This window comes from Leuresthes tenuis, unplaced genomic scaffold, assembly GCF_036924035.1.
Source record: "Leuresthes tenuis unplaced genomic scaffold, fLeuTen1.0.hap1 SCAF_16, whole genome shotgun sequence".
Taxonomy (NCBI): Eukaryota; Metazoa; Chordata; class Actinopteri; order Atheriniformes; family Atherinopsidae; genus Leuresthes; species Leuresthes tenuis.
Genome location: NW_027325370.1, coordinates 596,151 through 615,117, shown reverse-complemented (window position 1 = coordinate 615,117; position 18,967 = coordinate 596,151). Strand labels below are relative to the sequence as shown.

The 18,967-nt window shown below is 44.8% G+C and overlaps 1 protein-coding gene across 4 annotated transcripts in view; it reads left to right on the top strand.

The window, feature by feature from the left end:
- cacna1fb (calcium channel, voltage-dependent, L type, alpha 1F subunit) overlaps positions 1-18,967 on the top strand; it is a 63,610-nt gene that overhangs the window by 8,807 nt on the left and 35,836 nt on the right. For all 4 annotated transcript variants that reach the window (XM_072366583.1, XM_072366584.1, XM_072366585.1 and 1 more), the window contains exons 2-5: positions 10,585-10,841; positions 13,394-13,494; positions 13,972-14,077; positions 17,394-17,533. In XM_072366583.1, coding sequence (XP_072222684.1) covers positions 10,585-10,841; positions 13,394-13,494; positions 13,972-14,077; positions 17,394-17,533 — 604 coding nt within the window. The remainder of the gene's footprint in view (positions 1-10,584; positions 10,842-13,393; positions 13,495-13,971; positions 14,078-17,393; positions 17,534-18,967) is intronic.

The following is an 18,967-nucleotide window of genomic DNA, read 5'->3' as shown; positions in this document are numbered from 1 at the left end:
TCTGCCTAAAGCTCACAGTGACCTGGAGCGAGGAGGCGGTCCTGATGCAGCTGGACGGAGACGCTCTGATGTTTCAGCCTCAGAGTTTTAATTCAAGAAGCCTCATCATGAGAAAAGGTGGAAACTGTTGTTCTTTCATCATCTTCAGATTTTTCTGACAGTCACTGAAAGATAACTGATAAAAATATGGACTTCCCAGATGTTCCCTGAACGCCTCACAGGCTGGTTTAGAATAAACCTCGAAACTCAGAACACCAGAAAACAAGTAGTGTTTAGACTTTGTGTTATTTTATGTTTTTCTGTTTTATTTCATGTTATTTTGTTTTTTTCTGTTTTATTTCATGTTATTTTGTGGTTTTTCCTATTTTATTTAGCAGTTTTTCTGTTTTATTTTGTGGTTTTTCTGTTTTATTTTGTGGTTTTTCTGTTTTATTTTGTAGTTTTTCTGTTTTATTTTGTGGTTTTTCTGTTTTATTTTGTGGTTTTTCTGTTTTATTTTGTGGTTTTTCTGTTTTATTTTGTAGTTTTTCTGTTTTATTGTGATTAATTCATCCATTAATTTAAATCCAAGTTAATTTGTGATTTAATTTGAGTTCAGTTCTGCTGTTTTTCAATCAGTTCAGTTTGTAGATGGGTGTTCTACAAGGCTCTGTGCTGGGGTCTCTGCTGCTATCATTCATGAATTTATGTAAAACTCACATTTAAACACAGATTCTGCAAGTTAAACAAAATTTGGCTGAAGATTCTTTATTTCTTGCATAATAACAAGCTGTCATATAATTCTTGTTATTATAAAAAAATCTATCACAGAATAATTTGAGTTTAATTTCAAACAATAAGCAGTTTCTTTGGGCTCATGGAGCAGCCAATCAGAGTCCAGCGTTTAAGACTGGAATGAAGGGAGCTGTCAGGCTGCGGCTCTTCAGTTTAACACTCACGGTTGGTTTGGTAAACTGTTCGCCTGCAGCTGCTTCGCTCCTCTGTGGGGAACATCTGGCTCATCTGCAGCCGCCGCTGGTCGCTCTTCTGTCGACTCACAGAGGAAGAGGAGGATTTACAAGAGATTGGAATTTTCAGGAGGCTCAGTTTTTACCTTCTGTTTTCTGTTCATGTTGCAGAAAACTGGACTAATGTGATGATTTTATATTCTTATGATGTTAGTTTGATGAGTTTGTATTTAAGATGTAAAAACATTCACTCAGGTACTTTATTTTCACTAAAAACTATTTAAATATCATCTGATAACTAAATATGTCATCTCAGGCTACTTTACATAACAAGGTTTGAGCAGCACTTTGTGACAGTTGGGAGGAAAACCTGAGGGCTTCTTCCAACCTGGATTCATCTTCAGAGAAGCACTGAGCAGCTGCATTACGAGACTCTTTTATCTAAAAGGTTTCTGCACAGATTGAATTAAGAAAAAAACTGAATAAATTATTTCAAACAGCTCAGAATCTGAGATGAAACTGAAACATTTGGACTCAGATTGTGTAAGAGGATGCATTATTCAGCAGAGAAACAGCTCAAATTAAACTAAAAATGCAGCTTCGGAGGACTCGATTCTGCCCTTTATTTTCAGTTTGAAACAGTGGAAGGAGTTTGGGGAACAGTCTCTGGGAATGTGGCAGCCTTTAAAAAACTATTCAATGCAAGAGAAAATGTGGTTCTACACGGAAATAAACAATTAACCAAAACCCAGAAAATAACTGGACATTTTCTGTTCCTATTTGTACAAACTCTTTTATTTCACTCAGAAGATGCAGCTCAACCTCTCGCTGTGCTCCTGATGACATGATGACCTCTGACCTGATCTGCTGAATCCTTTCACAAATACACCATCTCATTAAAATACAGACGGAAATATTCACCTGTTCCTTCATAAAACAGTTTCTCAAAGCCATCTTTCTGCTGCTGATACGACGCATTTCATTTCTCAAAAGTTTTTTCATTCTTCGAGCTTCCAGTGGAGCTGTTGTTTCGATATGTGCTGCATCTGGATGGAAATGTTCATGCTGCAGCCATAAAAATGTGCAGTAATCGAGCAACAGAACAGTCACAGCAACCACAGAATTCATTTAGAAGAACTGATGTCACAAAGATGCAGGTGATAGCTGATATCAGACGTGATGATGTTCACAAACTGTGGCTGCTGCTGGACCATAATCTGATCAGTGATGAAGAAGAATACCGTCATCACCAAAGAGCTGATGACCATCCAGCTGGACGGGGCTGGAAGGCATCGTGACAAACGCACACACACTGAGCCTGAAAAGTACAAAGTTAACAAGGCGGCTGGAGGATGGGATGTCCTGCTAACACACACATACACAGATGTGTTTGTGCTCATGTCTTTGTGGGGACCTCGTTGATGTGATGAATTTCCAAGACTTCAACCCGTAACCTGCTCGACACCAACTTACAGAGAGGTGAAAAGGCCCGAATAACCTTCTCCAGCTCTTTGAGATGGAGATGAGAACTTAAAAACTGTCAAAAACATACTATATGGAGCCAAAAGGCTCAGAACAGCCGAACTGCCTAAAACCAAGTGACGTCCGTCTTATTTTCATGAGTAATGATTAAGTTAAACTTCAACCAGGTTTAAGGGTCTGTTAGACTGTTCAGTCTTCTGTGGAGTTGATGATTATCATCATCAGTGGGATTATTGTAGGTTAATATGTTTCCAAAAAGTTGAGCCAAAACTTACAGAGTGAATAACACTGGACCCAATAACACTGGACCCAAAAACACTGGACCCAATAACACTGGATCCAAAAACACTGGATCCAATAACCCTGGACCCAATAACACTGGACCCAATAACACTGGACCCTAAAACACTGGACCCAATAACACTGGATCCAAAAACACTGGATCCAATAACACTGGATCCAAAAACACTGGACCCAGTAACACTGGATCCAAAAACACTGGACCCAATAACACTGGATCCAAAAACACTGGATCCAAAAACACTGGACCCAGTGACACTGGATCCAAAAACACTGGATCCAAAAACACTGGATCCAATAACACTGGATCCAATAACACTGGATCCAAAAACACTGGACCCTAAAACACTGGACCCAATAACACTGGACCCTAAAACACTGGATCCAAAAACACTGGATCCAAAAACACTGGACCCTAAAACACTGGACCCAATAACACTGGACCCTAAAACACTGGATCCAAAAACACTGGATCCAAAAACACTGGACCCAATAACACTGGACCCTAAAACACTGGACCCAGTAACACTGGATCCAAAAACACTGGACCCAATAACACTGGACCCTAAAACACTGGACCCAATAACACTGGACCCTAAAACACTGGATCCAAAAACACTGGATCCAAAAACACTGGATCCAAAAACACTGGACCCAGTGACACTGGATCCAAAAACACTGGATCCAAAAACACTGGATCCAATAACACTGGATCCAATAACACTGGATCCAAAAACACTGGACCCTAAAACACTGGACCCAATAACACTGGACCCTAAAACACTGGATCCAAAAACACTGGATCCAAAAACACTGGACCCTAAAACACTGGACCCAATAACACTGGACCCTAAAACACTGGATCCAAAAACACTGGATCCAAAAACACTGGACCCAATAACACTGGACCCTAAAACACTGGACCCAGTAACACTGGATCCAAAAACACTGGACCCAATAACACTGGACCCTAAAACACTGGACCCAATAACACTGGACCCTAAAACACTGGATCCAAAAACACTGGATCCAAAAACACTGGACCCAATAACACTGGACCCTAAAACACTGGATCCAAAAACACTGGATCCAAAAACACTGGACCCTAAAACACTGGACCCAATAACACTGGACCCTAAAACACTGGATCCAAAAACACTGGATCCAAAAACACTGGACCCAATAACACTGGACCCTAAAACACTGGATCCAAAAACACTGGACCCTAAAACACTGGACCCAATAACACTGGACCCTAAAACACTGGACCCTAAAACACTGGACCCAAAAACACTGGACCCAATAACACTGGACCCTAAAACACTGGATCCAAAAACACTGGATCCAAAAACACTGGACCCAATAACACTGGACCCTAAAACACTGGACCCAGTAACACTGGATCCAAAAACACTGGATCCAAAAACACTGGACCCAATAACACTGGACCCTAAAACACTGGACCCAATAACACTGGACCCTAAAACACTGGACCCTAAAACACTGGATCCAATAACAATGGACCCAATAACAATGGACCCAATAACACTGGACCCAATAACAATGGACCAAAAAACAATGGACCCAGTAACACTGGACCCAATAACAATGGACCCAGTAACACTGGACCCAGTAACACTGGACCCAATAACACTGGACCCTAAAACACTGGACCCAGTAACACTGGACCCTAAAACACTGGACCCAGTAACACTGGACCCTAAAACACTGGACCCTAAAACACTGGACCCAATAACACTGGACCAAAAAACACTGGATCCAATAACACTGGACCCTAAAACACTGGACCCTAAAACACTGGACCCTAAAACACTGGACCCAATAACACTGGACCCAATAACACTGGACCCAATAACACTGGACCCTAAAACACTGGACCCTAAAACACTGGACCCTAAAACACTGGACCCAATAACACTGGACCCAATAACAATGGACCCTAAAACACTGGACCCAATAACACTGGATCCAATAACACTGGACCCTAAAACACTGGATCCAATAACACTGGATCCAAAAACACTGGACCCTAAAACACTGGACCCAATAACACTGGACCCTAAAACACTGGATCCAAAAACACTGGATCCAAAAACACTGGATCCAAAAACACTGGACCCAATAACACTGGACCCTAAAACACTGGACCCAATAACACTGGACCCAAAAACACTGGACCCTAAAACACTGGACCCAGTAACACTGGATCCAAAAACACTGGATCCAAAAACACTGGATCCAAAAACACTGGATCCAATAACACTGGATCCAAAAACACTGGACCCTAAAACACTGGATCCAAAAACACTGGACCCAATAACACTGGACCCTAAAACACTGGACCCAGTAACACTGGATCCAAAAACACTGGATCCAAAAACACTGGATCCAAAAACACTGGATCCAATAACACTGGATCCAAAAACACTGGATCCAAAAACACTGGACCCAATAACACTGGACCCTAAAACACTGGATCCAAAAACACTGGATCCAAAAACACTGGATCCAAAAACACTGGACCCTAAAACACTGGATCCAAAAACACTGGACCCAATAACACTGGACCCTAAAACACTGGACCCAGTAACACTGGATCCAAAAACACTGGATCCAAAAACACTGGATCCAAAAACACTGGATCCAATAACACTGGATCCAAAAACACTGGATCCAAAAACACTGGACCCAATAACACTGGACCCTAAAACACTGGATCCAAAAACACTGGATCCAAAAACACTGGATCCAAAAACACTGGACCCAATAACACTGGACCCTAAAACACTGGATCCAAAAACACTGGATCCAAAAACACTGGACCCAATAACAATGGACCCAATAACACTGGACCCAATAACAATGGACCCTAAAACACTGGACCCAATAACACTGGACCCTAAAACACTGGATCCAATAACAATGGACCCAATAACAATGGACCCAATAACACTGGACCCAATAACAATGGACCCTAAAACACTGGACCCAGTAACACTGGACCCTAAAACACTGGACCCAATAACACTGGACCCTAAAACACTGGACCCTAAAACACTGGACCCTAAAACACTGGATCCAATAACAATGGACCCAATAACAATGGACCAAAAAACACTGGACCCAGTAACAATGGACCAAAAAACACTGGACCCAATAACACTGGACCCTAAAACACTGGACCCAGTAACACTGGACCCAGTAACACTGGACCCTAAAACACTGGACCCAATAACACTGGACCCAATAACAATGGACCCAATAACACTGGACCCAATAACAATGGACCCTAAAACACTGGACCCAATAACACTGGACCCTAAAACACTGGATCCAATAACAATGGACCCAATAACAATGGACCAAAAAACACTGGACCCAATAACACTGGACCCTAAAACACTGGACCCAATAACACTGGACCCAATAACAATGGACCCAATAACACTGGACCCAATAACAATGGACCCTAAAACACTGGACCCAATAACACTGGACCCTAAAACACTGGATCCAATAACAATGGACCCAATAACAATGGACCCAATAACACTGGACCCAATAACAATGGACCCTAAAACACTGGACCCAGTAACACTGGACCCTAAAACACTGGACCCAATAACACTGGACCCTAAAACACTGGACCCTAAAACACTGGACCCTAAAACACTGGATCCAATAACAATGGACCCAATAACACTGGACCCTAAAACACTGGACCCAGTAACAATGGACCAAAAAACACTGGACCCAATAACACTGGACCCTAAAACACTGGACCCAGTAACACTGGACCCTAAAACACTGGACCCAGTAACACTGGACCCTAAAACACTGGACCCTAAAACACTGGACCCAATAACAATGGACCCAATAACACTGGACCCAATAACAATGGACCCTAAAACACTGGACCCAGTAACACTGGACCCAATAACACTGGACCCTAAAACACTGGACCCAGTAACACTGGACCCAGTAACACTGGACCCTAAAACACTGGACCCTAAAACACTGGACCCAATAACAATGGACCCAATAACACTGGACCCAATAACAATGGACCCTAAAACACTGGACCCAATAACACTGGACCCTAAAACACTGGACCCTAAAACACTGGACCCAATAACACTGGACCCTAAAACACTGGACCCAGTAACACTGGACCCTAAAACACTGGACCCAGTAACACTGGACCCTAAAACACTGGACCCAATAACAATGGACCCAAAAACACTGGACCCTAAAACACTGGACCCAGTAACACTGGACCCAGTAACACTGGACCCAGTAACACTGGACCCAGTAACACTGGACCCTAAAACACTGGACCCAATAACAATGGACCCAATAACACTGGACCCAATAACAATGGACCCTAAAACACTGGACCCAGTAACACTGGACCCTAAAACACTGGATCCAATAACAATGGACCAAAAAACACTGGACCCAGTAACACTGGACCCAATAACACTGGACCCTAAAACACTGGACCCAATAACAATGGACCCTAAAACACTGGACCCAATAACAATGGACCCTAAAACACTGGACCCAATAACAATGGACCCTAAAACACTGGACCCAATAACACTGGATCCAATAACACTGGACCCAATAACACTGGACCCAATAACACTGGACCCAATAACACTGGACCCTAAAACACTGGACCCAGTGACACTGGACCCAATAACACTGGACCCAATAACACTGGACCCTAAAACACTGGACCCAGTAACACTGGACCCTAAAACACTGGACCCTAAAACACTGGATCCAATAACAATGGACCAAAAAACACTGGACCCAGTAACACTGGACCCAATAACACTGGACCCTAAAACACTGGACCCAATAACAATGGACCCTAAAACACTGGACCCAATAACACTGGATCCAATAACACTGGACCCAATAACACTGGACCCAGTGACACTGGACCCAATAACACTGGACCCAATAACACTGGACCCAATAACACTGGACCCTAAAACACTGGACCCAATAACAATGGACCCTAAAACACTGGACCCAATAACACTGGATCCAATAACACTGGACCCAATAACACTGGACCCAGTGACACTGGACCCAATAACACTGGACCCAATAACACTGGACCCTAAAACACTGGACCCAGTAACACTGGACCCTAAAACACTGGACCCTAAAACACTGGATCCAATAACAATGGACCAAAAAACACTGGACCCAGTAACACTGGACCCAATAACACTGGACCCTAAAACACTGGACCCAATAACAATGGACCCTAAAACACTGGACCCAATAACACTGGATCCAATAACACTGGACCCAATAACACTGGACCCAGTGACACTGGACCCAATAACACTGGACCCAATAACACTGGACCCAATAACACTGGACCCTAAAACACTGGACCCTAAAACACTGGACCCAATAACACTGGACCCAATAACACTGGACCCTAAAACACTGGACCCAATAACACTGGACCCAGTGACACTGGGGGGATTTGATTTGTCTTTGCGCTGGCAAAGGGAGGTGGGAACAGATGAAACAGCCTATGTGTATAAGGGCCCCTCAGCTGATTTTATGATGGTGACTTGCTGTTTGTTAGCACACGGCTGAGATAGTGTTTTTCTAGTCTAATTGGCATGCTTAAACACTGCAAGCCACATTCAACCGTTCACACACACTTGCACATCACGACTTATTGTCTATCACACGTGATGAACGCATTGGTTCACGCCTACGGACACTTTGACATATGGTCTGGGGAAGCTGGGAATCAAACTCCTGACCTTCCAATTGGCAGATGAATGCTCTCTGCCTCTTACAAACAGCAATAGGTTAACAAGCACATCTTTTTGGCACCAAAAGGCTCAAACACTTTGTTATTGCGCTGACCCCCTCTCGTCCCAGTCATGTGACCTCTGCTGTCCAAACCTCAGCTGCTCATTGGACAGAAGTCAAACCTGCAGGAAAACTGTCGGCTCTGAGTTCAGTACACACTGAAACACTGAACTCTGCTGCCTGTACACCCAGCAAAATGTGCTGATTACTGAGCTAACTGAGCAGCTCCGAACCATCTTACCTCATCAGAAGAGAGCTAACCGGACCTCCCATGGAAAGGATAAAGAACTCATCTAATCTCTGCAGAGATCCTCCGCCTGAGGAGACCATGAATCAGTTGACAAAAACAAGGCAAAACAACAGCTAAAATTCACTCTGTCAGTGAACACTTCAAGTCCTCCTAACATCCCATAAAAACGGGAACCAGAGATTAAAAATGACAGTTGGATAAAAAGTGCAAAAGGCTAATCAGCCATGAGAGCACGCTGGGTTCCAGCAGAGGAACGGCATGCCTGTAGCAGTTACCACAGTCAGCTTCACTCCAACCTCGAGTGATGCCTGATACTCTTGGAGCAATGCATGCTGGTTAGAAAAGTTCGTAGACTTTCTCTGGAACAGGAGAACGCCACCAAGTCACATGACACTGAAACCTGTGGGGTTGAGGCAGTTTGGATTAGTTGGACATTCTCCTCATTTGGGACAGAGCTTAGAGAAGAAGATCAGGTGGAATTTATGGAGAATGAGGGCAGAACAGCAGCAGTCAGGGGACAACCTTGGCTGAAACTCCTCAGCAGAGAGGTCTAAGATGCCGTCAGACCTTTAAAACAATCTGAACCTGTGGGGCGGTAACAGCTTCGCTGAAACTTCACAGGTGTGAGTGACGGCGTGCTTTCCCACTGACCTTGAACGTGTCATCGGTGTGCCGCTCTACCTGCCTGTAAACAAACCAACAGCTCGACACATCAGCAAGGCATTCTGGGAAAAAGGAAATCTAGGAAATAACAGCAAAAGAAGGTGATTTGGTCACTGGGTGAAGCTGCGTGTCTCCATGAGGACTTCTTGGTGGTTGTGAGGCTCAGGTTGGATCAGGTTCAGGGTTAAAGTCGGCTGTTAAACTGCACATGATGATGATGAGAGCCCAAACAAATGCATAAAGACAAAGCGTGCATGTGTGTGCAGAGTCCTCAGGTTTTAACAGATAAATCACGGCCTAGATCACACACGCAGATCTAGGTCACAGCTGTTCACTACAATATTCACTCTGGAATCTGTCACTTATCTCCTCCTCTTCCTCCCTCAGTTCATTTGACCTCCTCTCCCCTGGTCTTCCTCTTCTGTGTAACCTTGCAGGAAAACAAAGATATTTGTGGACCTCCTCGTTATGAGTTTATTCTGAACGTCTGAAGAACTGGTTCGATGTGCTTTCTAATGTTCTGCACCTGCAGAGGTAACAAAGGGGTCCAAGCCAAACATCCAATTACTGAAGCTGTATTACACATTCAGCTCAGCTGAATTTCAACAACCTCACTGTGCTTTGCTTAAAGAAAGCCAACAATCTGCTTTGAGCAGCACAGTGAGGAGAAAAAGACTCCTGCCTGAGCCTATAGCAGCAGAACTATGGGATGTTTCAGGCTCACCTGAGCCATCCCTAACTATAAGCTTTATCAGAAAGGAAAGTTTCAGCCTGATCTTAAAGGTAGAGAGGGTGTCTGCTTCCTGAAGCCAAAGCCAGGACCCTCACTGTGTCAGTGAAACCAAAGAAATTATTATCCATTAGTAATAAAAAGCTACCAACCAGAATGATATATGATGTATATCTACAATTAATCCCTCAACAAACACTCCAACCACTTCATCTACATCTTTACTAACAAACTGTTTTCAGTCGACAATCAGAAAATTGGCAGGTTTGAACTGAAGGTTCAGGTTTGATTTAGAAATAACAGGAATGCATGTGTTCTGTGTGTTTTTTTGACTCCAGCGAGTGGTCGTAATGGCTACACCAAAACAGTGGATGGAGAAGATGGAGGGGGGGAGGGGGAGGAAGAGGAAGAGGGAGGGGAAGGGGATGGAGGAGAAGAAGAAGGAGGAGGAGGTGAGGAGAGGGATGCAGAGTGGGATGAGGAGCTTGACGGAGAGAATGAGGGAGGTGGCAAGATGACAAGAACAGATACGCTTCACTCAACCACGAGTTCAACTGGAACACAGAGAAGAAGAGGCCAACATGCTAAAAAACAGGTGAGACAACATGCTAATACACAGGTGAGACAACATGCTAAAAAACAGGTGAGACAACATGCTAAGAAACAGGTGAGACAACATGCTAAAAAACAGGTGAGACAACATGCTAAGAAACAGGTGAGACAACATGCTAATACACAGGTGAGACAACATGCTAAGAAACAGGTGAGACAACATGCTAAAAAACAGGTGAGACAACATGCTAAGAAACAAATGAGACAACATGCTAAAAAACAGTTGAAACAACATGCTAAAAAACAGGCATGACAACATGCTAAGAAACAGGTGAAACAACATGCTAAAAAACAGGTGAGACAACATGCTAACAAACAGGTGAGACAACATGCTAAAAAACAGGCATGACAACATGCTAAGAAACAGGTGAAACAACATGCTAAAAAACAGGTGAGACAACATGCTAACAAACAGGTGAGACAACATGCTAAAAAACAGGTGAGACAACATGCTAATACACAGGTGAGACAACATGCTAATACACAGGTGAGACAACATGCTAAGAAACAAATGAGACAACATGCTAAGAAACATGTGAGACAACATGCTAAAAAACAGTTGAAACAACATGCTAAAAAACAGGCATGACAACATGCTAAGAAACAGGTGAAACAACATGCTAAAAAACAGGTGAGACAACATGCTAACAAACAGGTGAGACAACATGCTAAAAAACAGGTGAGACAACATGCTAACAAACAGGTGAGACAACATGCTAAAAAACAGGTGAGACAACATGCTAAGAAACAAATGAGACAACATGCTAATACACAGGTGAGACAACATGCTAAAAAACAGGCATGACAACATGCTAAGAAACAGGTGAAACAACATGCTAAGAAACAGTTGAAACAACATGCTAAGAAACAGTTGAGACAACATGCTAAGAAACAGGTGAAACAACATGCTAAGAAACAGTTGAGACAACATGCTAAGAAACAGGTGAAACAACATGCTAAGAAACAGGTGAAACAACATGCTAAGAAACAGTTGAGACAACATGCTAACAAACAGGTGAGACAACATGCTAAAAAACAGGTGAGACAACATGCTAAGAAACAAATGAGACAACATGCTAATACACAGGTGAGACAACATGCTAAAAAACAGGCATGACAACATGCTAAAAAACAGGCATGACAACATGCTAAGAAACAGGTGAAACAACATGCTAAGAAACAGTTGAAACAACATGCTAAGAAACAGTTGAGACAACATGCTAAGAAACAGGTGAAACAACATGCTAAGAAACGGGTGAGACAACATGCTAAGAAACAGGCATGACAACATGCTAAGAAACACGTGAGACAACATGCTAAGAAACATGTGAGACAACATGCTAATACACAGGTGAGACAACATGCTAAGAAACATGTGAGACAACATGCTAAGAAACATGTGAGACAACATGCTAAGAAACATTTGAGACAACATGCTAAGAAACAGGTGAGACAACATGCTAAGAAACATGTGAGACAACATGCTAAAAAACAGGTGAGACAACATGCTAATAACCTGGTGAGACAACATGCTAAGAAACATGTGAGACAACATGCTAATAACCTGGTGAGACAACATGCTAAGAAACAGGTGAGACAACATGCTAAGAAACATGTGAGACAACATGCTAAGAAACATGTGAGACAACATGCTAAGAAACATGTGAGACAACATGCTAAGAAACATTTGAGACAACATGCTAAGAAACAGGTGAGACAACATGCTAAGAAACAGGTGAGACAACATGCTAAAAAACAGGTGAGACAACATGCTAAGAAACATGTGAGACAACATGCTAAAAAACAGGTGAGACAACATGCTAATAACCTGGTGAGACAACATGCTAAGAAACATGTGAGACAACATGCTAATAACCTGGTGAGACAACATGCTAAGAAACAGGTGAGACAACATGCTAAGAAACATGTGAGACAACATGCTAAGAAACATGTGAGACAACATGCTAAGAAACAGGTGAAACAACATGCTAAGAAACATGTGAGACAACATGCTAAGAAACATGTGAGACAACATGCTAAGAAACATTTGAGACAACATGCTAAGAAACATGTGAGACAACATGCTAAGAAACATGTGAGACAACATGCTAAGAAACATGTGAGACAACATGCTAAGAAACATTTGAGACAACATGCTAAGAAACATTTGAGACAACATGCTAAAAAACAGGTGAGACAACATGCTAATAACCTGGTGAGACAACATGCTAAGAAACAGGTGAGACAACATGCTAAAAAACAGGTGAGACAACATGCTAAGAAACATGTGAGACAACATGCTAAAAAACAGGTGAGACAACATGCTAATAACCTGGTGAGACAACATGCTAACAAACAGGTGAGACAACATGCTAAGAAACATGTGAGACAACATGCTAAAAAACAGGTGAGACAACATGCTAAGAAACATGTGAGACAACATTATTTTCTAATCATTACTATAATTTATCCTTTATGACAAAATAAATCACAGGACGAATGTAACTGAAGCTGATGATGTCACTTCCTCCTCAGGTACAGGGCAGTAATCAGGTCCAACGAGCTCCTCGAGCCTTATACTGTCTGAAGCTGAACAACCCAATCAGACGGGCTGCACTCTCCATCGTGGAGTGGAAGTATCCTTTAGTCTGACCAATCAGCAGCGGCGATCATGCTGCTCCACCCTGAGCTGACATGATGGAATTATTGATGATTATTGGAGGTTTATTGCTTGACAGGAAGTGTCTCGTTTCTGATGGTGTTTTACTAACAAAGCAAGGCAGTTTATTTTATAGCACAATTCAACAACAAGGTGATTCAAAGGGCTTTACAGAGGTTTGAATGCAGCTGTTTTTAGTGGCTCTGGAAACACACATTAAGGACAAGTTCAGGATCAGGTCCGACTGCAAAATCTTTGAGACCCCTTTGATCAGAACTTGAATAGAAACAGGTAAAAAGCTAAAAAACCACAGTAAAAAAAAATCATTTTCCACAGTTTTGGTGACATTTTGCCATTATTTAAGTCTGTCAGTCAGATTTAAACAGAAAAGAAAAGCTTCTCCATGGTGTTAAGCCTTTTCACCTCTTGTTGGGCTTCCTTAGCGCTCTCTCAGACCATTTGATATCTTCATCCTGTTAGCCATCTTTGCTAACTGTGTCGCTCTGGGAGTTTCCAAACCATTTCCTGAGGATGACTCAAACTCCACCAACCACGACCTGGTGAGCACAAAGTTATGAATATGATAAGAGAGTTACTAAGTCAATGATCTCTCCTCTATCTTCCCTGCTTCTCTTCTTCTGTCTTCCCTGCTTCTCTTCTTCTATCTTCCCTGCTTCTCTTCTTCTGTCTTCCCTGCTTCTCTTCTTCTGTCTTCCCTGCTTCTCTTCTTCTATCTTCCCTGCTTCTCTTCTTCTATCTTCCCTGCTTCTCTTCTTCTATCTTCCCTGCTTCTCTTCTTCTGTCTTCCCTGCTTCTCTTCTTCTGTCTTCCCTGCTTCTCTTCTTCTATCTTCCCTGCTTCTCTTCTTCTGTCTTCCCTGCTTCTCTTCTTCTGTCCTGTCTCAAACTTCGGTGCTTCTCTCCACATTGCTTTCAAAACTAAAATCATGGAATTAGTCGACTGGTCTTGACAGAATTTCCTCGATGAGGAGCTCGGGTTCGGGGGAACCTTCCTGCCCTGACTGTTTGCTGCTGGCTACAGGAGGGACTCCTGGGGGCAGTGGAGGGTCGTGTCCCCGGCGATTCTTTCTGTTGAGGACATCGAGGATCTTTACATATTCAGATCCATGATAACGGGCTTTCTGCTGATTGGATCAGGCGTTGCTCTGGTGTATCGAACAATGTATAAGTCAGAGACAGCATCAGGTCCCATTAAGCTGCCCAGCATGTTTGAAGCAGTGGGCGGAGCTATTGGCGCTCAGACTGTGGTCATTAACACCAACATGGAAACATCCTGGAGAAGCTGGTGGCTTTGCAAAGGAGTTTGGATCTTATCAGCATTCCTGCTCCTGGCCTCGGCCTGAAACAACCCCCTGAGATCGCTGCTGTGAGACGCTCTGAACCCCCCCCCATCCCTTTCTTCACGGACACCTGGTGATTGTTGACTCCGACTGGGACCGATTGAGGACTTCTCCATGGCAACCTGCTGTGGTACCACGATGACGTCCTGTGAACTGAGGCACCGGTTGAAAGCCAGACGTAGAACTCTCTGGGCTTATGGACTTGTATCTACTGTCATGCAGCTGTGTGACGACAGGATAGCGTAGTGGTTGATTGACCTGGGTTCAAATCCCCTGCATGAAAGGTATTACCTCCAGTAGGGGTCCTTAGGCCCCCTCACCCTACATGCCTACCTGTAAGTCACTTTGGATAAAAGCGTCTGCTAAATGCAGAAACATGAGCAGCACACTCCCGTCTTTATGTGTGAAGCGAGCAAACGTTTGCTTATGTTTTCAGTTCTATGTTGGATGGCGAGCCGATGTTTGCTGTTCTTGAGGTTTTTGAGGTTTTTTGGCCCCACATTGTGCTCCTGAAGGAGTCTGGAAGCTGTGTTTTTCCTCTCCTCTTTGCCCCAGAACTCCGGCTCTGGAGATGCCACGCTAACAGTTTCCCCTTACTTTCACTCATTGTGCTAAACTAATCTGCACTGGGGATGGAAATGGTGTCGATCTGAAACGCCTGAGCTGGAGGTTTCATCTGAGGAGCTGCTTCCAGCCTGTTACAGACCAGACTTCAGGAGGTCATGTGGGAGCTCTGCTCTGCAGGGTTGTCCTGCAGAATAAAGCTCCACAGCGTTCCCAGCCTGAGTTTGGAGTTCAGTGGTCACAGATAAATGCTGGAGCAGTAGATGATGGACAGGTCTGTGATCAGTTCGGAGGAGTTTCTGCTCTGATGCTTCAGCTCTGTCTCTTTTCTGTGTGTCTCTCCACCTTCGTTTCCAGTTGGGTTGCACTCACTGTTGCATGCATTCACTTCCTGTTGGAGTGATGCCTCGCGCAGCACTAACTGTGCTGGAACTAAATGTTTGATTCAGTCCGAGTTAAAGCAGCTAAACTCATATTTCACAAGCGAAATTAGTCAAAGCAGACTAGATGTTGGAGATGAACCTAAAGAGCATCATCAGCCAGATCTGCAGCTAGTGTTCAGCTGAATGGAGAGGATCACTCTGAGCGCTCTTATTTGGCCAGTTTCAGTCTAGAAAAGTGTGGGATTGATGCTCCTTTAGATCAAATACTCACTAATTATTTTGTGAATTTGTCCCCTTGATTTAAAATAATTAAGGAAACATTTCAAACCCCACTTCTAAGTATTTAGAATATAGAAAACTGTATTTAGAAAACTCATAAAAGCTGTTCTGGAGCCAAAAGAAAGACAGAAAGTTTATAGAATCTACAGCAACAGCTTCTGGAGCTTCTCCAAGCAGCAGGTTACCTGCTGACAGGTGAGGGTGTCAGGATTGGGTATAAAAGCAGCTTCCACCAAAGGTTCAGCCTCTCCAACAAGGATGGGTCGTGGCTCACCGCTTTGGGCCAAACTCCATCAGAGAATCATCAATAAGTTCAGGAAATATTCCTCAGAGTCAGACTGGAAAGAACTTTGGTCTTTCAGCATCTACAGAGCAGAATATTGGGAACAGATTCAGGGAGTCTGGGGAAGTCTCAGTGTGGAAAGGCCAAGGACAGAAAGCCCTGCTGGATGAGCTCGGAGCCCTCAGGCAGCACTGCAGGAGAAACCGTCAGGCCACCATGATCCATACAGCCACATGGGCTCAGGAGGAGCTGGGAGAAGCATTTCCACTCAACACAGTCCACGGCTGCATCCAGAAATGTGAGCTGAAGCTGCATCACACCAGGAGGAAGCCATATATCAGCTCTGAGCAGAACCACGGCCCAGTTCTCTGGACTCCAGCTCATCTCAGAGGGACAGAAAGACAGTGGACACGTGTTCTGTGGGCAGATGAGTCCACGTTTCAGCTGCTTCTGGGAAAAACTGCTGAGAAAGAGCATCCAGCTGTTCTCAGAGGAAGGTTTCAGCTGCTTCTGAAGTGTTTCTTCAGCTGATGACCAACAGCAGAATGAGACGCTGGACTCACATGTTTGTGTGATTGTTTGAGAATCAACACTTTTGTTTTGGAGAAAATGTTAAAGTTAAAAAGTGAAGATTACAGTTGAAATGTCCTGATAATGATGGTTAAAATAAAATTATGTGCGTGTAGCAGAGATAATGACAGATTAGTAATCTGTGGCCTGGTGGAGAAGAAGGACCCGAAGGCAGATATTTAAAGTGATTTATAGTATCTGGCAATGGGCCGAGAAAACCTGGAGACTAAATACTGAGGAGGTGATGCAGAAACAGGATGTGAAGCTGAGACAGGGCAAGACTGGCTGAGGAAAACAGGGTAAAACTAAAGACTGAACAGGAACTTAGAAGTTCAAACAAAACTAACAGACATGGCAGAAAGTAGTTCCGGTTAAAGCCAACAGAAAGTAGTTCCTGCTGTGTTCTCGGTTCCGATGAATAATCTTCTGTGTTTTAGGAACAAGTGGAGTACGTCTTCCTCATCATCTTCACCATAGAGACCTTCCTGAAGATCCTGGCCTACGGTCTGGTCATGCACCCCAGCTCCTACATTCGCAACGGCTGGAACCTGCTCGACTTCGTCATCGTCATCGTCGGGTAAGAGATGGTTCTCTGTTGGCATTTCCCCAGTTCTCCGGTTCTTCTGTTGTAGATCCTGGTTCTGGGGTTCTGGACTCGGATCAGGGCCAGGACCTGTGGTGGTGCCGCAGTCTGACATGCTGCAGGAACAGTATGACCCTAAACTCTTCTGGTTGGGGCTCTGCTCCGGTTCCTGTTGTGCAGCAGACTGAACACAGCTGCTGACTGATGTCTGGTTCTGGTTCTGGTTCTGGTTCTGTCTTTGGAAGAAAAAACATGCTGTCCTGGGACAAAAAGCAAAGGGATTGAAAACAGGAAACAGGTGCAGGTTCTGACCCAAAGACGATCTGAAACAGCGGTTCTGCCCCCCGGCCCGTCACCTGCTGCGGTCCCACAGCAGGTTCTGACCCAAAGACGATCTGAAACAGCGGTTCTGCCCTCCGGCCCGTCACCTGCTGCGGTCCCACAGCAGGTTCTGACCCAAAGACGATCTGAAACAGCGGTTCTGCCCCCGGCCCGTCACCTGCTGGTGCCACAGCAGGTTCTGACCCAAAGACGATCTGAAACAGCGGTTCTGCCCCCCGGCCCGTCACCTGCTGGTGCCACAGCAGGTTCTGACCCAAAGACGATCTGAAACAGCGGTTCTGCCCCCCGGCCCGTCACCTGCTGGTGCCACAGCAGGTTCTGCCCTCCGGCCCGTCACCTGCTGGTGCCACAGCAGGTTCTGACCCAAAGACGATCTGAAACAGTGGTTCTGCCCCCCGGCCCGTCACCTGCTGCGGTGCCACAGCAGGTTCTGACCCAAAGACGATCTGAAACAGCAGGTTCTGACCCAAAGACGATCTGAAACAGCGGTTCTGCCCTCCGGCCCGTCACCTGCTGGTGCCACAGCAGGTTCTGACCCAAAGACGATCTGAAACAGTGGTTCTGCCCCCCGGCCCGTCACCTGCTGCGGTGCCACAGCAGGTTCTGACCCAAAGACGATCTGAAACAGCGGTTCTGCCCCCGGCCCGTCACCTGCTGGTGCCACAGCAGGTTCTGACCCAAAGACGATCTGAAACAGCGGTTCTGCCCCCCGGCCCGTCACCTGCTGGTGCCACAGCAGGTTCTGACCCAAAGACGATCTGAAACAGCGGTTCTGCCCCCTGGCCCGTCACCTGCTGCGGTCCCACAGCAGGTTCTGACCCAAAGACGATCTGAAACAGCGGTTCTGCCCCCCGGCCCGTCACCTGCTGGTGTCCCACAGCAGGTTCTGACCCAAAGACGATCTGAAACAGCGGTTCTGCCCCCGGCCCGTCACCTGCTGGTGTCCCACAGCAGGTTCTGACCCAAAGACGATCTGAAACAGCGGTTCTGCCCCCCGACCCGTCACCTGCTGGTGTCCCACAGCAGGTTCTGCCCCCGGCCCGGTTCGTCCTCAGTGTGGGTTTGTGTCCTCGCTGCAGGACGGTG